The sequence below is a fragment of the Suricata suricatta genome, chromosome 10, assembly GCF_006229205.1.
Source record: "Suricata suricatta isolate VVHF042 chromosome 10, meerkat_22Aug2017_6uvM2_HiC, whole genome shotgun sequence".
Lineage (NCBI taxonomy): Eukaryota > Metazoa > Chordata > Mammalia > Carnivora > Herpestidae > Suricata > Suricata suricatta.
The window spans coordinates 30,133,938-30,151,568 of NC_043709.1; the positions used below are offsets into that span (position 1 = coordinate 30,133,938).

Sequence of the window (17,631 nt, forward strand, 5' to 3'; positions counted from 1 at the left end):
TGCAAGTTTCTTGAGGGCTAGGACTCTGTCCTACAGTAATGTTTTTTGTAACTTCCTCTGTGCTAAAGCTTTTCTACGATCAGTGAGTAGACCTTGTCAATGGTAAGACTTGGTTCTGTCTTAATTTGCTTCCATGGAAGAGCAATATTATTTATCATCAGTATTTGGCTCTGATCTTTATTAATTTGCAAATTTTGAAACATGATGTTAAATCTGAGGTAACCAAAACACAAGAGCTGACCCATTCTGATAGAAGGAAATTCTTTGTCCAGCAGTGACTGAAACACTGATGTTAATGTCTTTGTAGGGTGACTGACAATAGAGATTTTATCTTCCTTTCTTTGAATTTCTTGCAGCCTAGTCATTGTTGGATAAGCGAGATGGTGGAACAATTGTCAGTCAGTTTGACTGATCTTCTGGACAAGTTTTCAAATATTTCTGAAGGCTTGAGTAATTATTCTATCATAGACAAACTTGTGAAGATAGTGGATGACCTGGTGGAGTGCGTGGAAGGACACCCATTTGAGGTAACTTTGTATTCCTTGGGATTGCTTTTTTGCTGCTCTTCTCCAAACCTATGCCAATTGGTGGTGGTGGTAAGAGTGGGGTTGCCTCTATTTGTGAAGTTTTTAATTTACAAACTTTTAATTAAAAAATTCTTTTAAGGTGAGCACAGAAAATAAGTGTTTGTAATTACACTTCAGTGCTAAACTATATTAAGACCTGAATGTTGTTACTTAATATAAAAATTGGGGCGCCTGGATGGCTCAGTCGGTTAAGCTGGTAAATCTCATGGTTCATGGGTTCAAGCCCCGCATCGGGCTCTGTGCTGACAGCTAGCTCAGAGCCTGGAGCCTGCTTCGGATTCTGTGTCTCCCTCTCTCTCTCTGACCCTTCCCTGCTCATGCTGTCTCTCTCTCTCAAATGTAAATAAATTAAAAAAAAAACTTAATATAAAAATAAAATTTATTCATGCTACAATGTAAAAAAAAACACTTTTATTTCAGAAGTGAGGGAAGTCCTCCTAACCTACCTATTAGGTTACAAATGTTCGTTTATCCTTAAATGGAAAATTATCTATAATGAACACTCCTACTTAACCTTTTATCCATAGTAATCCTGTCACAACAATGAAGTGCATTTTAACATCTCCAGGACATTTGATGATGATTTGTCACCATTCTCAGAATGTGGGCATGGCAGTGTTTTCAGATCTAAGTATATTGAAGAGGCAGAGTATAGAGATTAAAAATGAGGGGTTAGGGTTCAAATCCTAACTCTGTTACTAATTAGCTTTTTGAACTTAACCTTTTTGTGCACACTTTCTTTATGCCTGAAATGAGGACAATGACAGGCTGTATCTCATGGAGTTGACGTTGGATAATTTGTGATTAGTGCTTTAGTACCATGTCAGGCAAAATAAATCCTAATAAATATTTTTATTATTATTTTAGAATACCACATCTATAATAAGATAGGTCTTGGGAGACCTGCTTTGGCATAGAGTTCACAATTCAGGGTTTATCCTGCAGTCCTTCTAGACACTTAAATCTAAGGTTTTAAACATGATTCTGTACTATAAACACTCAAATACTCCCTTCTCCTCCATATTCCAGTCACTCTTCAAGACCCAATGTCAGTCCCATTTGTGTTTCAAACTCAAGTTCTGACCATGCTGATACCCTCCTCACTATATTTCATCACTTCTGTACTTTACTTTCTAATTTCTGAATAGTGGATCTTAAAATCTATGCTATCTTAGAGTTAACATGTATCTCTATGTTGTATTAGTACAAATAGTGTTCTGATGGCAATGATACAAGGTCAAGGACCCCAAAAGTAGGGCATATCAGGAATAGTGTCATGAAGGAAATAATACACCCGTTGGAGCTTGAAAGATAAGTTAGGTCCTAGGTAAATGGTGATGTGGAGAGGAGCACCCCAAATTCTGGAGAGTGTCTAGTTACTGATCATGGCACGTTGGCTAGAACCCAGGTGGTAGTTCTCAGTTGTTTCGGAGATTGAGTTAATCCGTATAAAATACTTCGAGTGTTACATAGCAAGAGCTACATGGGTGTTACCATTACCTACTTTTGTTTATAGGTAATCATGCATTTACTGACTTTGAAACTATAATGTTGGTTTGCTTTCTTGGGGAATTTCTAGAAATTAATCATACTCTTTATTCTTTCATAACTTGGTTCTTTCACTTAGCATTGTTTATGACTTCTATCCATTTTGATGCATATAGCTGAAACTAAGATATTTCCTGTTTATAGAGTTGACTCAGTATACCAGTATTTATTAAGCCACTCATCTGTTGTTTCAGGATGTAAGGATATAATATGTAAGGATTATATAATACTGCTGCTAAGAACTTTCTTATATGTCTCCTGGTTGCATGTGTGCAAGAACTTCACTATTCACCTGGGAGTGGAATTTCTGGGTACAGAATGGGCACATGGCCTACTTTACCAGAGGATATTCAATGTGCCAATTTACATCATTCCACTAGTATATACGCCCCCTTTCTTCCATATTGGCAATATTTAGTATCATCAGAATTGTCAAATTTAGGCTATTTGGAGCATGTGTTATGAAAGAGTTTTTTTATGAGGAATAATTATTTTAATCATCTCTAGTTACCTTACTCATCCCCACCAGCACCCCATTCCTTTTATCTGGAGTTGAGCACCAGACCTAACTGGATGGGATCACAATCTTGGGGTACCAGTTTGAATTATGTGTGTTAAAACAGTTGTCTAAAAGTGTGAATTTTACTTTGGGTCTTTGGAGGACATATTTATAATCTATTACCTTGACATCAGTTAAATCTGTAAGCTATCTGAAAAATATAATCCTGTTTTTTTTTTTTCTTCTAGAATGTAAAAAAATCATCTAAGAGCCCAGAACTTGGGCTTTTTACTCCTGAAGATTTCTTTAGAATTTTTAATAGATCCATTGATGCCTTCAAGGACTTGGAGATGGTGGCATCTAAAGCTAGTGAATGTGTGGTTTCTTCAACGTTAAGTCCTGAAAAAGGTAAGACATGTAAGCATTTCTAATTTAAATGTCAAAAGCAAGCTTGACTCTTGTATGTTTGTGTAAGAATCTACTTCTGATTCAAATACATGTGTAGCTAGAGATGTGTGTATATATGTGTAATACAAAGACATATTTCAACAGCATGAAAAGAAATGATCAGTTAATTTGTCAGTTTTCAAGCCAAAGCAACACTCCTCATTTTCAAATATAAGAATGGTATGTGTATAAACAATATAGGAAATAGTCACTCATACTTTTTATCTGATCTTTGCTAGTATTATGCCAAGTGTATTTTTCTTCACCTCCACTCTTCTGAAATGTCCCCTTTTCAAATCTTTTCCTTAAGGTCTGACTCTAGGTCAAGAATTCTAATCTTCACTAGTTACTCTGGCTTGAGAGTTTTTTTCCCCCACTGGGTCCCAGTATTCCAAAATCTAACTTCATTGTTTTTTTTTTTTTTTTTAAGACCGATTATCAACAATTTGTTACTGATATTTATTAGCCTATGTAGGCAATGAATCCTTGTTCTATAAGGTGATTGTGGTGCATTTAATAAAGATAGAACAGGCATTCAGTATGAAATAAATAGGATCTGAATAAGCAATATTGGGAAGCAGACCTAGAAAGTATTCTGGTATTGCACTTCAGCCTTTTGCGGACTCTGTAATTTATTAAATTGCCATGCAACACTGACACATTATTGCTTTCTATTTAGATTCCAGGGTCAGTGTCACAAAACCATTTATGTTACCCCCTGTTGCAGCCAACTCCCTTAGGAATGACAGCAGTAGCAGTAATAGTAAGTACATATATCTGATTTAATGCATGCATGACTCCATTTAGCATCTATAGGAGTATTGCATGGGCTTTAAAGGAAATTTCTGCAATTACTACTATTAATACTGTTCTGTTACTGTTCTTCCTGGTATGGGCTTCCTGAGAATTAAATATTAGATTTGTATAAGTGGGTTTCCCTACAACTTGAGATAATTTTTAGAGAATTGGGCCAAAATCTTGTAAAATTATTTTACGTAAGGCATGCAATTACTTTTAGATATATGATTAAGCTTTCTTCATTGTCAACTTAATATATTTTATGTGAAATTTGCCTGACAAAAATGGACTTTAAAAATTGAAAATACAAATGTTGGTTATATAGCATTCCAAGGATATTTTTAGTTTTGTTTATATTTACTATTCACAGTATTTACTATTGTATGTTTGTACATTTGATTTTATTTTACTATAAATTATTTTAGAGGAGATTATGCTGCTTTGCCTGAAATTTCTTTCCTTTTGACCAAGAACCCAATTTTGCAGACGTCTAATGTCCTCTTTTCAGATACAGGCAAGGTCATTATAAAGGTCATTGGATTTGACTAAATATTCTGATCCTCTAGTTTCATGGAAGCTATAGGAGTAAGGACTATATCCTGTGGTCTTAACTTAGAAAGTCATTCCTTAAAACTTAGTAATGAGGCACTGTCATATGTTCAGGGACATAGAAGAATTACCTGTAAAAAAAAAAAAAGGAGTCATCAATTTAGTACCAATCCGCCATAACAAATCTGCAATTCAGAAATTTCTTAAAACCTCTAAAATCCATTTGTTTAGGAATTTTGGCCACCAAAACCAGACCTGAACCATGATAGGGCTATTTATATATGGCATTTTTTCCTTCTAAAAGTGAATATTTATAGATTTCACTACAGAAATACTGTGTTTGATTACAGTGTGCTACCTAGACCTCACTGAGGATATTATATATAGTATTTGTAAGACAGAACTTTGTAAAGTCTGAAATTCTGAATTACATAACACATCAGATCTAAAAAGTATTAAAAAGGGACTCTGTGTCTGTTAAGATCTTTCTTACTACCAATTTTATTAATCTTTTCAAAGATGGAACTTTTAGCTTCCTAGTTTATTTTTCATTGGTTTTTAATGTTTATTATTTCCTTTTACTTTGGGTTTTGTTTGCCCAGCTAAGTTCTAGTTTTCTTAAAGTACAAAAATTTAATCATTGATTTTAAACCATTCTGATTTTCTGATATAAGCACTTCAAGGTAGAAATTTTCTTGTAAACAGCTTTAATTGCATCCTATATACATTTTGATATATTGTGTTTCCATCATCATTTCTTTAAAAATATATTTTTAATTTTTCATGTGATTTATTCTTTGATTAATGGGTAGTATTAAAATGGGTTCCTTGATGTCTAAACCTGTCATTTTTCTGGGTACCTTATTGGTTTCTAAATTCTGTTGTCAGAAAATATACACTAATCTTTCAAAATTTATTGAGACTTATTGTATGTGTTTCCTTCAACTATGGAGTGTAGCATTCTCAAATTGGATCAAAATAGATCTAGTGTTCAGATCTTCAATATTTTATTACATTTTTTTGTCTAATTTTATATCAGTTATGGTGCATTAAAAATCTTTAGATTGTGGATTTGGCCATTTCTCCTTTTAGTTAGGAGTTTTTCACTTCATATATTTTGAAGCTGTATTATTAGGTGGTTATACATTGATCATTGTTATGAGTTCCCTGATTAACAGACCTTTATATTGTTATTAAAATATTCCTCATTACCTCTGCCAGTATTCTGTCTTAAAAATGTATTTTATCTACATTAGTAGAGCCAGTTTTTCTTATCCTTACTGTTTTCATGGTATATTTTTTCTTTCCAATCTATTGTCTCTATTTTTAAAGTACATCTCTGGTAGACAGTATACAGTTGGGCCTTCCTATTTTAGCAAGTCTGTCTGTGACTTTTAATTGGAGTGTTTAATCCATTTATATTTAATAGTTATTTTCATATTATCATTATTATCATCTCAGCATATGGTTGGGTTGGGTCTACCATTTTGTTCCTATTTTCCTCATTTGTTCTCCTTTCCAAGTTGATTTTGGGTTAATTATTTTATTTTCAATAAAATTGAAAATTTATTATTCTGTAGTTGTTTTAGGAGTTACAATATATATCTTAACTGGCAATGTTCTACTTAGTTAATATTGTAGCACCAAGAAAAAATAGGAGAAATAATCTTTTGTGCTGCATAGTATGTTTAATCACACACATACCAATCACACATATATTAGGTAGTTTAATACTGTCTCAGATCATAGAAGCTTTGTTCAGTTTTTTCCCTCATCCAATCTCTCTTCTATTTATCAAAATTCATAATTTCTACTTACCTGTTTTCAAGTTCCCTGGCTCTTCTTCCATTCATAAGCTGCTTAAGTTTTCATCCAGTACATTTTTATTTTGCTATTTTTAATTTTTTTATAGCTGTTTATGGTTCACAGAAAATTTGAAGGGAAAGTAGAGAAATTTCCCACACACTCCCTGCCCCCAAACATGTGCAGCCTCTTCTATTCTCCACATCCCCCACCAGAGAGGGATCTTTGTTAGAATTGATGAACTTACATGGACACATCATAATCATTCAAAGTGCTTATCTTACATAGGGTTCACTCTTGGTGCTCTGCATTCTTTGGGTTTGGATCTAGTGCATTTTTTCATTTCTAAGTTTGTGCTTTGAATACTAGAATTTCCATTTGATTCTTTTTATATTTTCCTGCTGAGATTTGCCATCTGCATATTCATTATGATAACATTTTCTTTTTTGGCCCCTGAATATGCAGTTGACCTTGGAACAACTTGGGTTTGAACTACATGGGTCCACTTATACACAGATTTTTCACAGTACTATCAATATATTTTCTCACATTTTTTAAATATTTTTTCTCTGGCTTTATTGTGGAAATACAGTATAAATGTACAAAATATGTGTTAACTGATGATTACTGGTAAGGTTTTCTGTCAACTGTAGCCTATTAGTAATTAGGTTTTGGGGGAGTCAAAAGTTATATAATAGATTTCAACTGTGCAAGGGGTTCGTGCCCCTACCCCCACATTGTTCAAGTGACAACTGTAGTTAATAAAGCTCTAAAAATTCTTGTCTCCTAACCTCAACACGTAGGTCATTTAGTGTATTGACTGCTTTTTTCTCCTGATTATGGATCACATTTCCTTTTAAATGACTTGTAATTTTTGAATATATACTGGGTATTATAGATACTGTGTTTTTGAGAAAGCAGGTTTTGTTTCATTCTTTTAGAGACTTTTGAGTTTTCAGGTAGGCAGTTCAATTACTGGCAGACAATTTTCCTTCCCAGTCTTGTTTTTAAGCTTTCTTGAAGGAAAGGAGAGTCACCTTATTTTTAAGGCATGAAATTTCTGAGATATTCTTGAGTGCTTAGAAAATCTCCCCATTCTTTCTTGTCAGGGCTCCTCTGTCTCTGAATGACTGCCAAGGTCATAGCTTCCCAAGTGTTGTTTATTGCCAGGTTTTGTGAAGTCTCTTTCTGTGTATGTATAGCTTATTTCTTAACCAGCGACTTGATATTCCTCCAGAGATTTCTGTTGCTCCTTTTGGAGCCATTCCTTTTCCACAAATAAACCTGCCCCACAAACTCTGGCCACATCTTCATCCCTGAACCTCAGTCTCTGATTCCCTATTTCAGTGAGCCCACTGAGCTTTCCTTGGGCTCTATCCTTCATACCGCCTAGCTAGAAAATGAAGACAATCGTGGGCTTCACCATGTGTGTTTTTACTCTCTTAGGGATTATATTCTTGTGCTATCTGTTGGCTGATGTATGAGAATAGCTGCCACCTATAATTTGTCTACGATAATTATTTAGGTGGGAAGGCTAATCTGCTATTATCATGGTTGGAAACAAAACTCTTTTCTACTTACCTCTAAAGACAACTGAATATAAAACATCTATTCAGTCCTGTGCCTCTGAATCTGAAGGTATTTTTTAAATTACAAAAAGAATGGTCAGCCTTCTTTTTCCTTTTTCTCTCTTTTTTTCTTGTAAAAAATATGGATCTTGCATAATTTGGTGCTGTCCAGAGATGTCACTCATCAGTATAGCACCTGGAGAGCCATGCACAAAGACTAGCTCTTGTAAAGCTTGCATTTTTCCAAGAGACACAGACGTGAATGAAATACTTACAGTATTTTATTATATATATCATGTATGTATTACAATATGTATAATAATAGAAATATGTAAATGTTTTTAGTTGTAGCATAAAGCAGGTAAGACTTTGGTGGGGGAGGCGGGATATGGCCAGGAAAATATGAAGTGACCATGCTAGTTTTCAGGATAAGAATCAAAATGTGGCCATGCTAGCTGGAAGACCAAAGTCGATGAGTGAGTCCTGAGATGTGAGCGTCCTCTCATATCTTATATTAGGCTCATGAGTCTCCCCTATAAAAGTGTTCAAGTTATCCAAAAGGAATTGAGTTTTCACAGTAATAGTAATTAACTTTGTACCAAGCTAAAAGGATGTTTAAGATCCTTGCAGACAGTATTTAAGAATACTGGAAGAAGTTCTTACTTTGATATTACCTTAGACATCTTCTAAGAAGACAGTCTTTGAGTCAGACCTCCTGGACTTATATCCCAGCATTAGCTCTTGGATAACTGTGTGACCTCGGGCAAGGTACTTAATTTCTCTGGACTTGTCAGTCAAATGAAGGATATACCTCCTTCAGAAGGTTTCTGTGAGCTTTAAATATGTTAATACACATGAACTTGGAGGCCTCCCTGTGAGAAGTAAGGGAGGTATTTTCAGAAATACCAAATAAAAGCTGTGCTGTCTAGTTAACAGTAGGTTTACAAGGTATTGGAAATAAGTACTAACCACCCTCCCCCACCCCCATCCCACACACAGTGGAGTCCCAAACCCTTAGATGCTTCACTTACTGGTTCTTCTTACGTCTTCTGCTTTGTGGGCTTAATTTCACAGGTTTTGCACTGAGCATGTGCCAGAGAGCAAAGGGAAGAGGGACTGGAAGTTTGTGTCACTTCAGAGAATGTACATTTGTTCCAATCAGACAACTTTTTGCTTTTCATGGCATAGGTGTTGTCTGGGTCCAAGGTGGTAAACCAGAAGAGGAGCTGCGTGCTAGGAAATAGATTGTCTGCTATAACTGCCTTGAGTGTGCCTGTCCTTCAGATACCCGCTCTCGCAAGAACGTTAAAACCTCACTTCACTGTGCTCCGAGTCTCCATGTCCCTCCGTTGATTGGGTCGGTGGGCTTATATTTCTCACAATGCCTTGTATATGTGTTCATCATTAATTATTAGAATAATTAGGTACCCCAAGTCTGTGGGTCAGTAAAGGTGGCAAGCCTACAGTGACCTTTGAATCTGAATCAAGGAGAATATTGAGTTGCAGGTTTTCTAAGCACCAAGAGATCCATGTCACAGACGTAGTGATGCCCACAAGCAGAATCGTTAGAAATAGTTCAGCAAAAGTGTAGTGTAGTTTTTTTGTGTCCTGTGTTTGAACAGATGTATATTAATCAAACCAAACAAATAAGTTCCCATGAATTTTGAACAGTTGACCCTTTTCATAATAATGAGATACAGTTATAACAACAACCCAGGGATTTGGGATTACTCAAATCCTGTCCAGATGAGCTCCCTTACCTCACAAGTTTTCTGGAGCAATCTTTACTAAAAGCAAAACCTTGTTACTAGCTTGGGCTTTGACCCCAAACATCCACCACGTGGGCCTTGACGTACATAGTTCAAATCTCATTGATCTCACATAGATAGCAGCAGTAGAAATTCTTCAGAGCCATGCCCTGGAGGTGTGAGCAAGCCTATTTCTTCCTTGTAAGAGGGATGGCAGTATCACTGGAGAGAACCAAAGGCTGGCTATTAAGGTCTCTGCATTAATGAGAAACAACAAAAGCGAGGTAACATTGATCTCTTAAGGAAGCCAATCTCAGTTCCCCTGTCCTTTCCCCTCTAGTCTTTACCAGGCCCCTTCCTCCCTCACTTTCCCCATCAGGAGAATTGCTTCTGTGTGTTAGTCAGATGCTAGGACTTTGGGGCCACAGTCCAAGTGGGGAGGGAAAGAACTTCTATAAAGGTTAAAAAGTCAGAGTACCCTGCAAGAGTGAGGTGAGTTCCCTTTAATTAGATCTCTCCTGCAGCATGGCTGTGTTTGGAACACCTTCTTGAGGAGCTGTCCTCCCTGAGAAACGTCATGAGTGGGGAATCCCAGAATACCTCTTTCTCTAGTAGCCTGCTTCTGCTTGTTGCTAGTGGGCCTCGTCTTTCCTGTGGTCTGAATGGCTCAATGCAAGATTTGGCTTTTGGAAAGAGCAGGAAGAATAGAGTGTTTGGCTGCCTTGATTCCAGGGCATCTGACTACTGAAACATACATAATGGAATTTACCATAGCACCATTCTGGCTCTTAAGTTTTCCATTGGAATCTGGGGACAAAAATATCAGAAGCTTCCTCTGTTCTCTCTCTATACCTTTATTAGGGGATCCCTCCAGGAGGTCACCTGGTCAAATCTATCGTAACTACACAGCCGTTCCAATAGACACTGTGGGCCATAGAGTGGCCATCTAGGAGAATTCAAACTTGTTACTGGAATGCAACCCTAAAGAGCCAAATTATTTACAGATAGTGGTATTAAAATTCCTAAAATGACAAAAATTGTTTATAACTCTGAATCCATTTTCTGAGAGAAAACTCCTTTATAAATGGTAGTCAAATCCCAGACTAGTACACATAATCTTCTATAACCCTTAAAATAGCTATATTATCATAATAATAGTAGTACCATTTCAATTCTACCAAATCTCATTTTGTAACTCTGGCTTACTTTGATGAAACAATTCATGTTGAACTCTGCAATGCTCACAACTTTCCTATGGGGCTGTAGGATGGGGTGCAGGGGGCCAGAAGATTATGCTAGTCTAGCCTTAAAGAAGTGATTCAGGATGGATGACCTCACTTCCCTATCCTGTCTCCCTTTTCCTTAAGTGTAAGGGGCACTCATGACTCAGTAACTCTCTCCTCAACACACACATACAGACTTCCTATTAGAGCCTTTTGGAGGCAGGAATCCTAGAATTATTGAACTTCCTACTCCCAGTTTACAAATGGTGGGGAAAGGGGCAATTCCTGTTCTCCCTGTAGTAGAGAACATTTGTTTCTTGCCTCTCAGGTTAAATCTGTAAGTTCCTTTTCTCCTTATAAATGTTTATACACATTAACAGTGGTTTAGCTCTTTTACATTATTAATTTAGGTACTTAATATGTTAAACAGGTAACTGTAGGCTGACACAGTAATCCAAATCTTGCAAAATATTATAGCCCCATATGGTCATTCTACCTTGGATTAGTTTACATTGTGTTCTGTAATTGCTGAAAACGTATAAAAGCAAAGGTTTGACTTTCACCAGTTGGCACGCGCATCAGTGTGCTCTAACAGCTAAGCTGTTCCTTGTAAGGAGACACAGGACAAGAGACCCTGGTGGGAGATGTGTTTTGTTTAATTCGTGAATCATTCTGCTTCTCACGGAAGAGCCAGGCAGGATCGAAGCCGAGCAGGAGCAATTTAATCTCACCTGTTTTCTCTCGCTTGCTGTTACTTTATTTAGAGTAAGCAGTGAGAAGACACTGGTTCTTTCAGCCATTCTTAGTGTTTGGTACTCTGGGGCTTTCCAACATAGGTCTGAAAAATTAAGCCTTTAGTCCTTCGCACAGTGCTGGGCATTCTCTGGGTGTCCAGTAAATGTATGCTGGAGACCTAAAAGTACCCTAACCACAGGGTCTGTTTAAGGACTTAATATGCAGCAGGCCAAACAGCTTAACACATACCGACCTTGATCCAGGATGCAAAACGTCCTCTAAAATTTCTTGGCAAGATGTCAAGAGTGACAAGGTGAACAGGTTTTAGATTTGCTTGACGGGATGAATACTTTTTAGGAAAATGTCGTCTGTGTCCCATATGTGTCCACGTTAACCACATCCGATTCCTTCTGTGGTTTTCTTTCCTTTCTCCTCATTTTGGAGACAACATGGACTCTCGTCCCATATCGCTGTCCCGACACAACGCTCAGCAGGAAAACCAGTTTTTCAAATATTTTAAACAGAGATAGGGCAGGCGTACGTTACAGAAACCGGCGGGGCGGCCACACACAGCCCGAGAGCAGAGCCCCAGCTGAATGGGCCGCGTTCACCCGCACTGCTTTCCTTGCAGGGAGGGCCTCAAATCCCGTCGGAGACTCCAGCGTCCAGTGGGCCGTCATGGCACTGCCAGCGTGCTTTTCTCTGGTAATTGGGTTTGCTTTTGGAGCCTTCTACTGGAAGGTAAGCTATTCTTTTTATTTCTTTAGCAAAACTTCCTGAACTTCAGATATTTATTTTGCTCATACTACATTTACATAAATAATTAACAAACCACCCCTTTTCTGAGAAAAGATCCTACCTTAATTTAGTCTCAACAAAATCTAAATCTTAAGGTTTTTCCCTCGTTCCTTATCATCCTTGGCGAGAACCCCTCCAATGGGAAATGTACACCAAAGGGGCGGCTGCCGTGGCTCAGTCAGTTAAAAGTCTGACTTCAGCTCAGGTCATGACCTCATGAGTCATCAAGCCCTGCGTCGGGCCCTGCACTGACAGCTCCAGATCCTGGAGCCTGCTTCAGATTTTTGTGTTCCTCTCTCCTTCTGTCCCTCCCCTATTCATGCTTGTTCTCACACGTGTGTGCACTCGCTCTCTCTTTCAAGAAAATATAAACATTAAAAAAAATTTTTAGGGGCACCTGGGTGACTCAGTTGGTTAAGCAGCTGACTTTGGCTCAGATCGTGATCTCGCAGTCTGTGAGTTCGAGCCTGCTTCAGATTCTGTGTCTCACTCTCTCTCTGCCCCTCCCCTGATCATTCTCTGTCTCTCTCTCTCTCTCAAAATTATGCCTAAGAACATTTTAATGTACGCCTAAGAAATGGTAACTGGTATTAATAGCCTGAGCTAAACATAAACAGGAAGGAATATGCTGAAAAACATATGATGCGCTTAAAGCCAAATATAAATGCCATTTGTATTATCTGCTATTTTGGATTTCTCTTCTTTTGTTCTCTTCTTACAGAAACCTGTCTCAGATTTTAAAATATGCTAAATCATTATGATTCAACTTTTTGAAATGTCTTTTGAATTTGATTAGCCTTTAAATCTTTCTGTTCCTTCATTACTTTTTCACCCCCAACACCCTGAAAATGCTAAGTCAATAATATGGTGCGTTTTTCATCACTGTATATTGTAAAAATATTTGGCATGCTGGGAAACAAAAACCCTGATGTTGGAGTTATTGCCATAAAAGATCCAAGTAGCGACCATTTCTCTCTTACATATTATACTATTCGTTGATATTTTTACAATCTATGTCCTTGTTCTTTTCCCAGAAGAAACGACCAAATCTCACGAGGACACCTGAAAGTATACAGATTAATGAAGAGGACAATGAGATAAGGTATTTTGTTTTGCTAAATAGACGCGTAAGCGAGCTTGAGGTTGCCATTTCACATTCCATGCACATGGTTCTACATCTTCAAAACCTGTTTGCTCTCAGTGGCAGCTCCAAACCCGTATCTGCAGTCTTTACCCCCATTTCCCACCTCTCACGCTTGCTTCAGCCCTACGTCTCCACTCACGCATAGAATAGACCTTCACACTGTCTGCATGACTCATCTTAGGGCGTCAGTAGGGCCATCTCGGTTCTGTTTCTTTAAGCCGCAGAATCTTGCTTAAACTCCCAGTCGTGGGGCTTTGGAGGCACGTTTGTGCATGATCTCCTTCGTCTCCACGCTATCACCAGGACATGCTGATTCCTCTCTCTGTCTCTTAACGCTTTGGCAATAGTTGTCATGTTCCTCCATCCCTTTATGATGTCTTGACTGGGCTGCCACAGAATCGATCTTTCCGTTCACCCTTCCAAACTCCACCTGCAACCCTGGTTCATAAGGTTACTTCCTAGTCCGGATACTTGCGGTGATTTTTCTCTTGTATACTTTATGTGTTACCGCATATTGCTCCAGTACTAGTACTCTGCTTTACTTCCATATGTAGTTTTCGTTGGGCATGTTACTTCCTCTCCTATCATGCCTTTGTATGTACAGATACACCTATAAGGAAAAGATAGGCATTTTTAGTATGTGTGTATGCATGTGCAAGAGAGAGAATTTTTTAAACGACTTGGGAAGACTCTGTTGAGGCAGATAAAGTCTTCCCTTTAGTTATTACTGATGAAGATAAACTTTCCATTCAACTTTGCCATCTTTTGTTACTATATTTACAGAAAATCTGCCTTTCACAATGCCCGGATCATAGCGTACTTTAGAATCTCTGTCCAAAGGCAAATAAGCGTTTTTCTTGTTGTTTTTCAGTATGCTGCAAGAAAAAGAGAGAGAGTTTCAAGAGGTGTAATTGTGCTTATATCAACACTGTTACTTTCGTGCCTTGGTAAGTTTTTAGAATTCAAGCTGAAAGATTAAACAAGAACCCTACAGAATCAAATCATAGATTGCAAAATTTAGAAACAAAATTTATTAAGTTGACTATTAAACTGATGTCGGTATGGTAACTGAAGCTATTACAATGAATTAGATGTGCACAATGCAGTCATGTGTGTTCTTAGATTTTGAAAGGCACACAGTGATTAGTGGTCCGGATTACTGGATTCATCCAGTGTGGGAGGGATACAAAACTTAACAGTCGAATGTTTATTTTCTGGCCTCAAAAATAGTAGACAAGCAGAATAGAACAAATTAGGACCAAAAAATAAAATAATATTAATAGAGGAAGTAAAAATAAGACTAATTTCAGTTAGGCGTGACTACTATATAACATAATAGAAAAAAGCAGCTCATTTGTTAGATGCTATAAACGAGCGCATTCCAAAAATGTTTCCTTGCTACCTTAAGGAAAAGGAGAAATAATCAAAATAGCTTGTAAATCAGGAGAAGAAAGTTGTCAAGGTAAAGGGCCACCTGCCCCCATGACTCTCCAGAGCCCAGGATGTAGTAAACCTACACGGGAAACAGACACCTGATGTCCATACCTCCTCTCCTGTCTACTTTCGCAGTTGCCTAGCAGCAGGCACTGGATTAGGGTCCGGGAGGTGTGGGGGGAGGGCGACCTGAATGGCATTGACCTAAGCCAAGGTCAGTTTCATACCATTCTCATTTACACTTCTGCTAACTGGCTGTTAATTTTGTTAATGGCCACCTGGGATCTCGAACACATTTGTCACAGTGGTGTGTGAATGTCCTCTCCTCCTGAGTCTCCAGTTCTTTCCCTGCCCTCCCGCATTGTCAGAAGATCCTCCACTCCCCGAGGTTATGAGATATGTGGTCTGTGGTGAGCTTTGCCTTTTCTTTGTAGGTCACTGTCCTTCCAGTTTCATTTCTGTCCCAGATTTAGAGGGCTCTCTCCAGAGAGCTTATTGCCTTCTCCAGGAGCTCACTCTGATAGTTGGGAAATGTTTTCCAGCAGCCCCAAATAAGATGATATGATACTTATGTCTCCTATTTCTCCAACACTTTAACCCTGCTATTACACAGACTTCATTTTGGCCTTCCATCGTGCCCTTGATCACCATATCCAAACCATAAATAGCACAATTTTTTCCCCTGCTCACCATCTTACCTCCTCTCTAAGCTCATGTTTTCTGTCAAATAATGTTAATGAATAGACCTTTCACTGGATACTTTTTATTTTCTGCAGCAGCAGTCTCCAAGCTGAAATCCTAGCTTTCTAAGAAAAATCATTCCTCTGCCCTTCAACCCCAACATGAGCCTCTCTGTTGCTTCCCTGCCTGCCGTTTCAGTTCCCTTAAGCTAGACATCCAGAAACCACACATTAAATAGTTAATTGAGTGTTTGAGCCTCAAATAATGTCCCGTTTGGTTCGGGATTGCATCAGTGGGAACTGCTTTGGCACACAGGTCTTTAATCATGTGGTTTTTAATTGTGGGATTTGCTGTATGACATTTGGAAAATGGGTTGTGATGGGAAAACATAAGGGCACCTGTTTAGGAGGAAAAGAAAATGGCATTTGTAAGCAACCATGGTCAAGCAACTTCTGCATAGGTCTCCCGGTCAGAGAACATTCAGGGGTAGGAATTGAGCCCTTCTTGCTGTATCTCCTCATAGGCATCTCAGCTTGTTGCCTGTGTTTTAGATTCAAACCGAATGCTTGTTGAATGACAGTGAGTAAATCCTGAGTGACAGTTTAACCACTTGTAAGGAAGATAGTTCTGAAGTAGGGCTTTTGTTTGCAAGATGAGTACATCCTAGAGACCTGCTGTAAAACGTTCTGCCCCTAGTTAACAATGCTACGTTGTGTACTTAAGGATGTGGTAAGAGAATAGATCTCACATTAAGTGCTCTGACCTAAATAAATTTTTAAAAATCTTTAAGACAGTGAGGTAGGATTTATTTTTATCGTATGGTGTGTGTGTATGTTTATCTAATTTGCTGATTTGGCTCACTAGGAAAGTAAAGTATCCAAAAAGAGGGAAATGTAGTCATGGGAAATGACTTTTCCTTAAAATATGAAATGTCATTCATGTATACAATGAATCACATTAGGTTTAAAAAGAAGCTCTGGATTGTTTAGAAATAAACGCACACATTATTGAGTAGTCAATGTGAAACGGATAAGGAATGAACTGACATTCTCCTTCATAAATATTTCACTCATCAAGTCTGCAAAGCTCTCTCAAGATTCAGGTACCACCACCTCCAAAAAGATGACTTCCCAAATTTATCGCCCTTTAATCCTATGTCATATGACATGTAATATTCATGTAACACTAACACATTAATAGGACTTCCCAGTTAATTTAATAGACAGTTTGTGTCTGCTGCTAAACCAGAAGCCCTTAGAGGGCAAGGTTTGTTTCTGAGTTTCATTTTGGAATCCCACCAGACTCTGCAACATCTACTTTGTGCATGCAATGATGAATAAATATTTGTTGGGGGACACATGGAGAAGATGAGAATCTCAGAAAATTGCAATAATGTGAGAATAATATTTAAGAAAATAAAAACAGAAATAGACCTGGGGAAAAAAAAAATTGCCAGCTTGTCATCCTGAATCTGCAGACCCCGCAGTCAGAATACATAGCTATTGTTTATCACTTACTGAGTATCCATTGTGTATCCATTGAGTTAGAGCCTTAGGGAGAGGGTTGTGGTGAAGGATAGGACCCAGTAGGAGAGAGGAAGTTTGCTAAGAGATAAGCAAGCAGTAGTAAAAAGTACCAAGATAGAAATGTACTATGCAATTGTTACATATTTTAAAAATTAGGTATGATTTGGATTATAGTCATTTTCTTGGTTAACAAAGAAGAGAAAATTACAGGAAATGACTCAGATTTATTGCAAGGATTTCTCTCTCAAGTGGAAGTTTCATCAACTAAAACCAATTAAGACAAACAGAAAATGGAATAATTAGTTCTTTAAGTGAAATCGCCTATAATTGGAAAATGAAGAGAAGAAAGGTTTTTGGATATTTTAAAAACAAGGAAAGAACGTGAAAGGAATATAAAATAATGAACTAGAAACAAAAGATATTGGCTCTAAGAGAAAATATACTAAAGTTGTGTTTGACACCAAACATGAAAGTATCTATATAAAAAGTTAAAAACCAACTTCGTCAACTAGCTGATGCCAAGTATTCATAGGTGACATTCCA

General features: G+C 37.7%; 1 protein-coding gene across 3 annotated transcripts in view; it reads left to right on the forward strand.

Annotated features, from left to right (window-relative positions):
• KITLG (KIT ligand) overlaps positions 1 to 17,631 on the forward strand; it is an 80,580-nt gene that overhangs the window by 58,327 nt on the left and 4,622 nt on the right. Inside the window, exons 4-9 of one of the 3 annotated variants that reach the window (XM_029954520.1) lie at positions 357 to 527; positions 2,883 to 3,042; positions 3,761 to 3,844; positions 12,137 to 12,246; positions 13,338 to 13,405; positions 14,319 to 14,394. In XM_029954520.1, coding sequence (XP_029810380.1) covers positions 357 to 527; positions 2,883 to 3,042; positions 3,761 to 3,844; positions 12,137 to 12,246; positions 13,338 to 13,405; positions 14,319 to 14,358 — 633 coding nt within the window. In that variant the 3' untranslated portion in view covers positions 14,359 to 14,394. The remainder of the gene's footprint in view (positions 1 to 356; positions 528 to 2,882; positions 3,043 to 3,760; positions 3,845 to 12,136; positions 12,247 to 13,337; positions 13,406 to 14,318; positions 14,395 to 17,631) is intronic. The other 2 variants (XM_029954521.1, XM_029954522.1) reach the window with 2 other exon arrangements.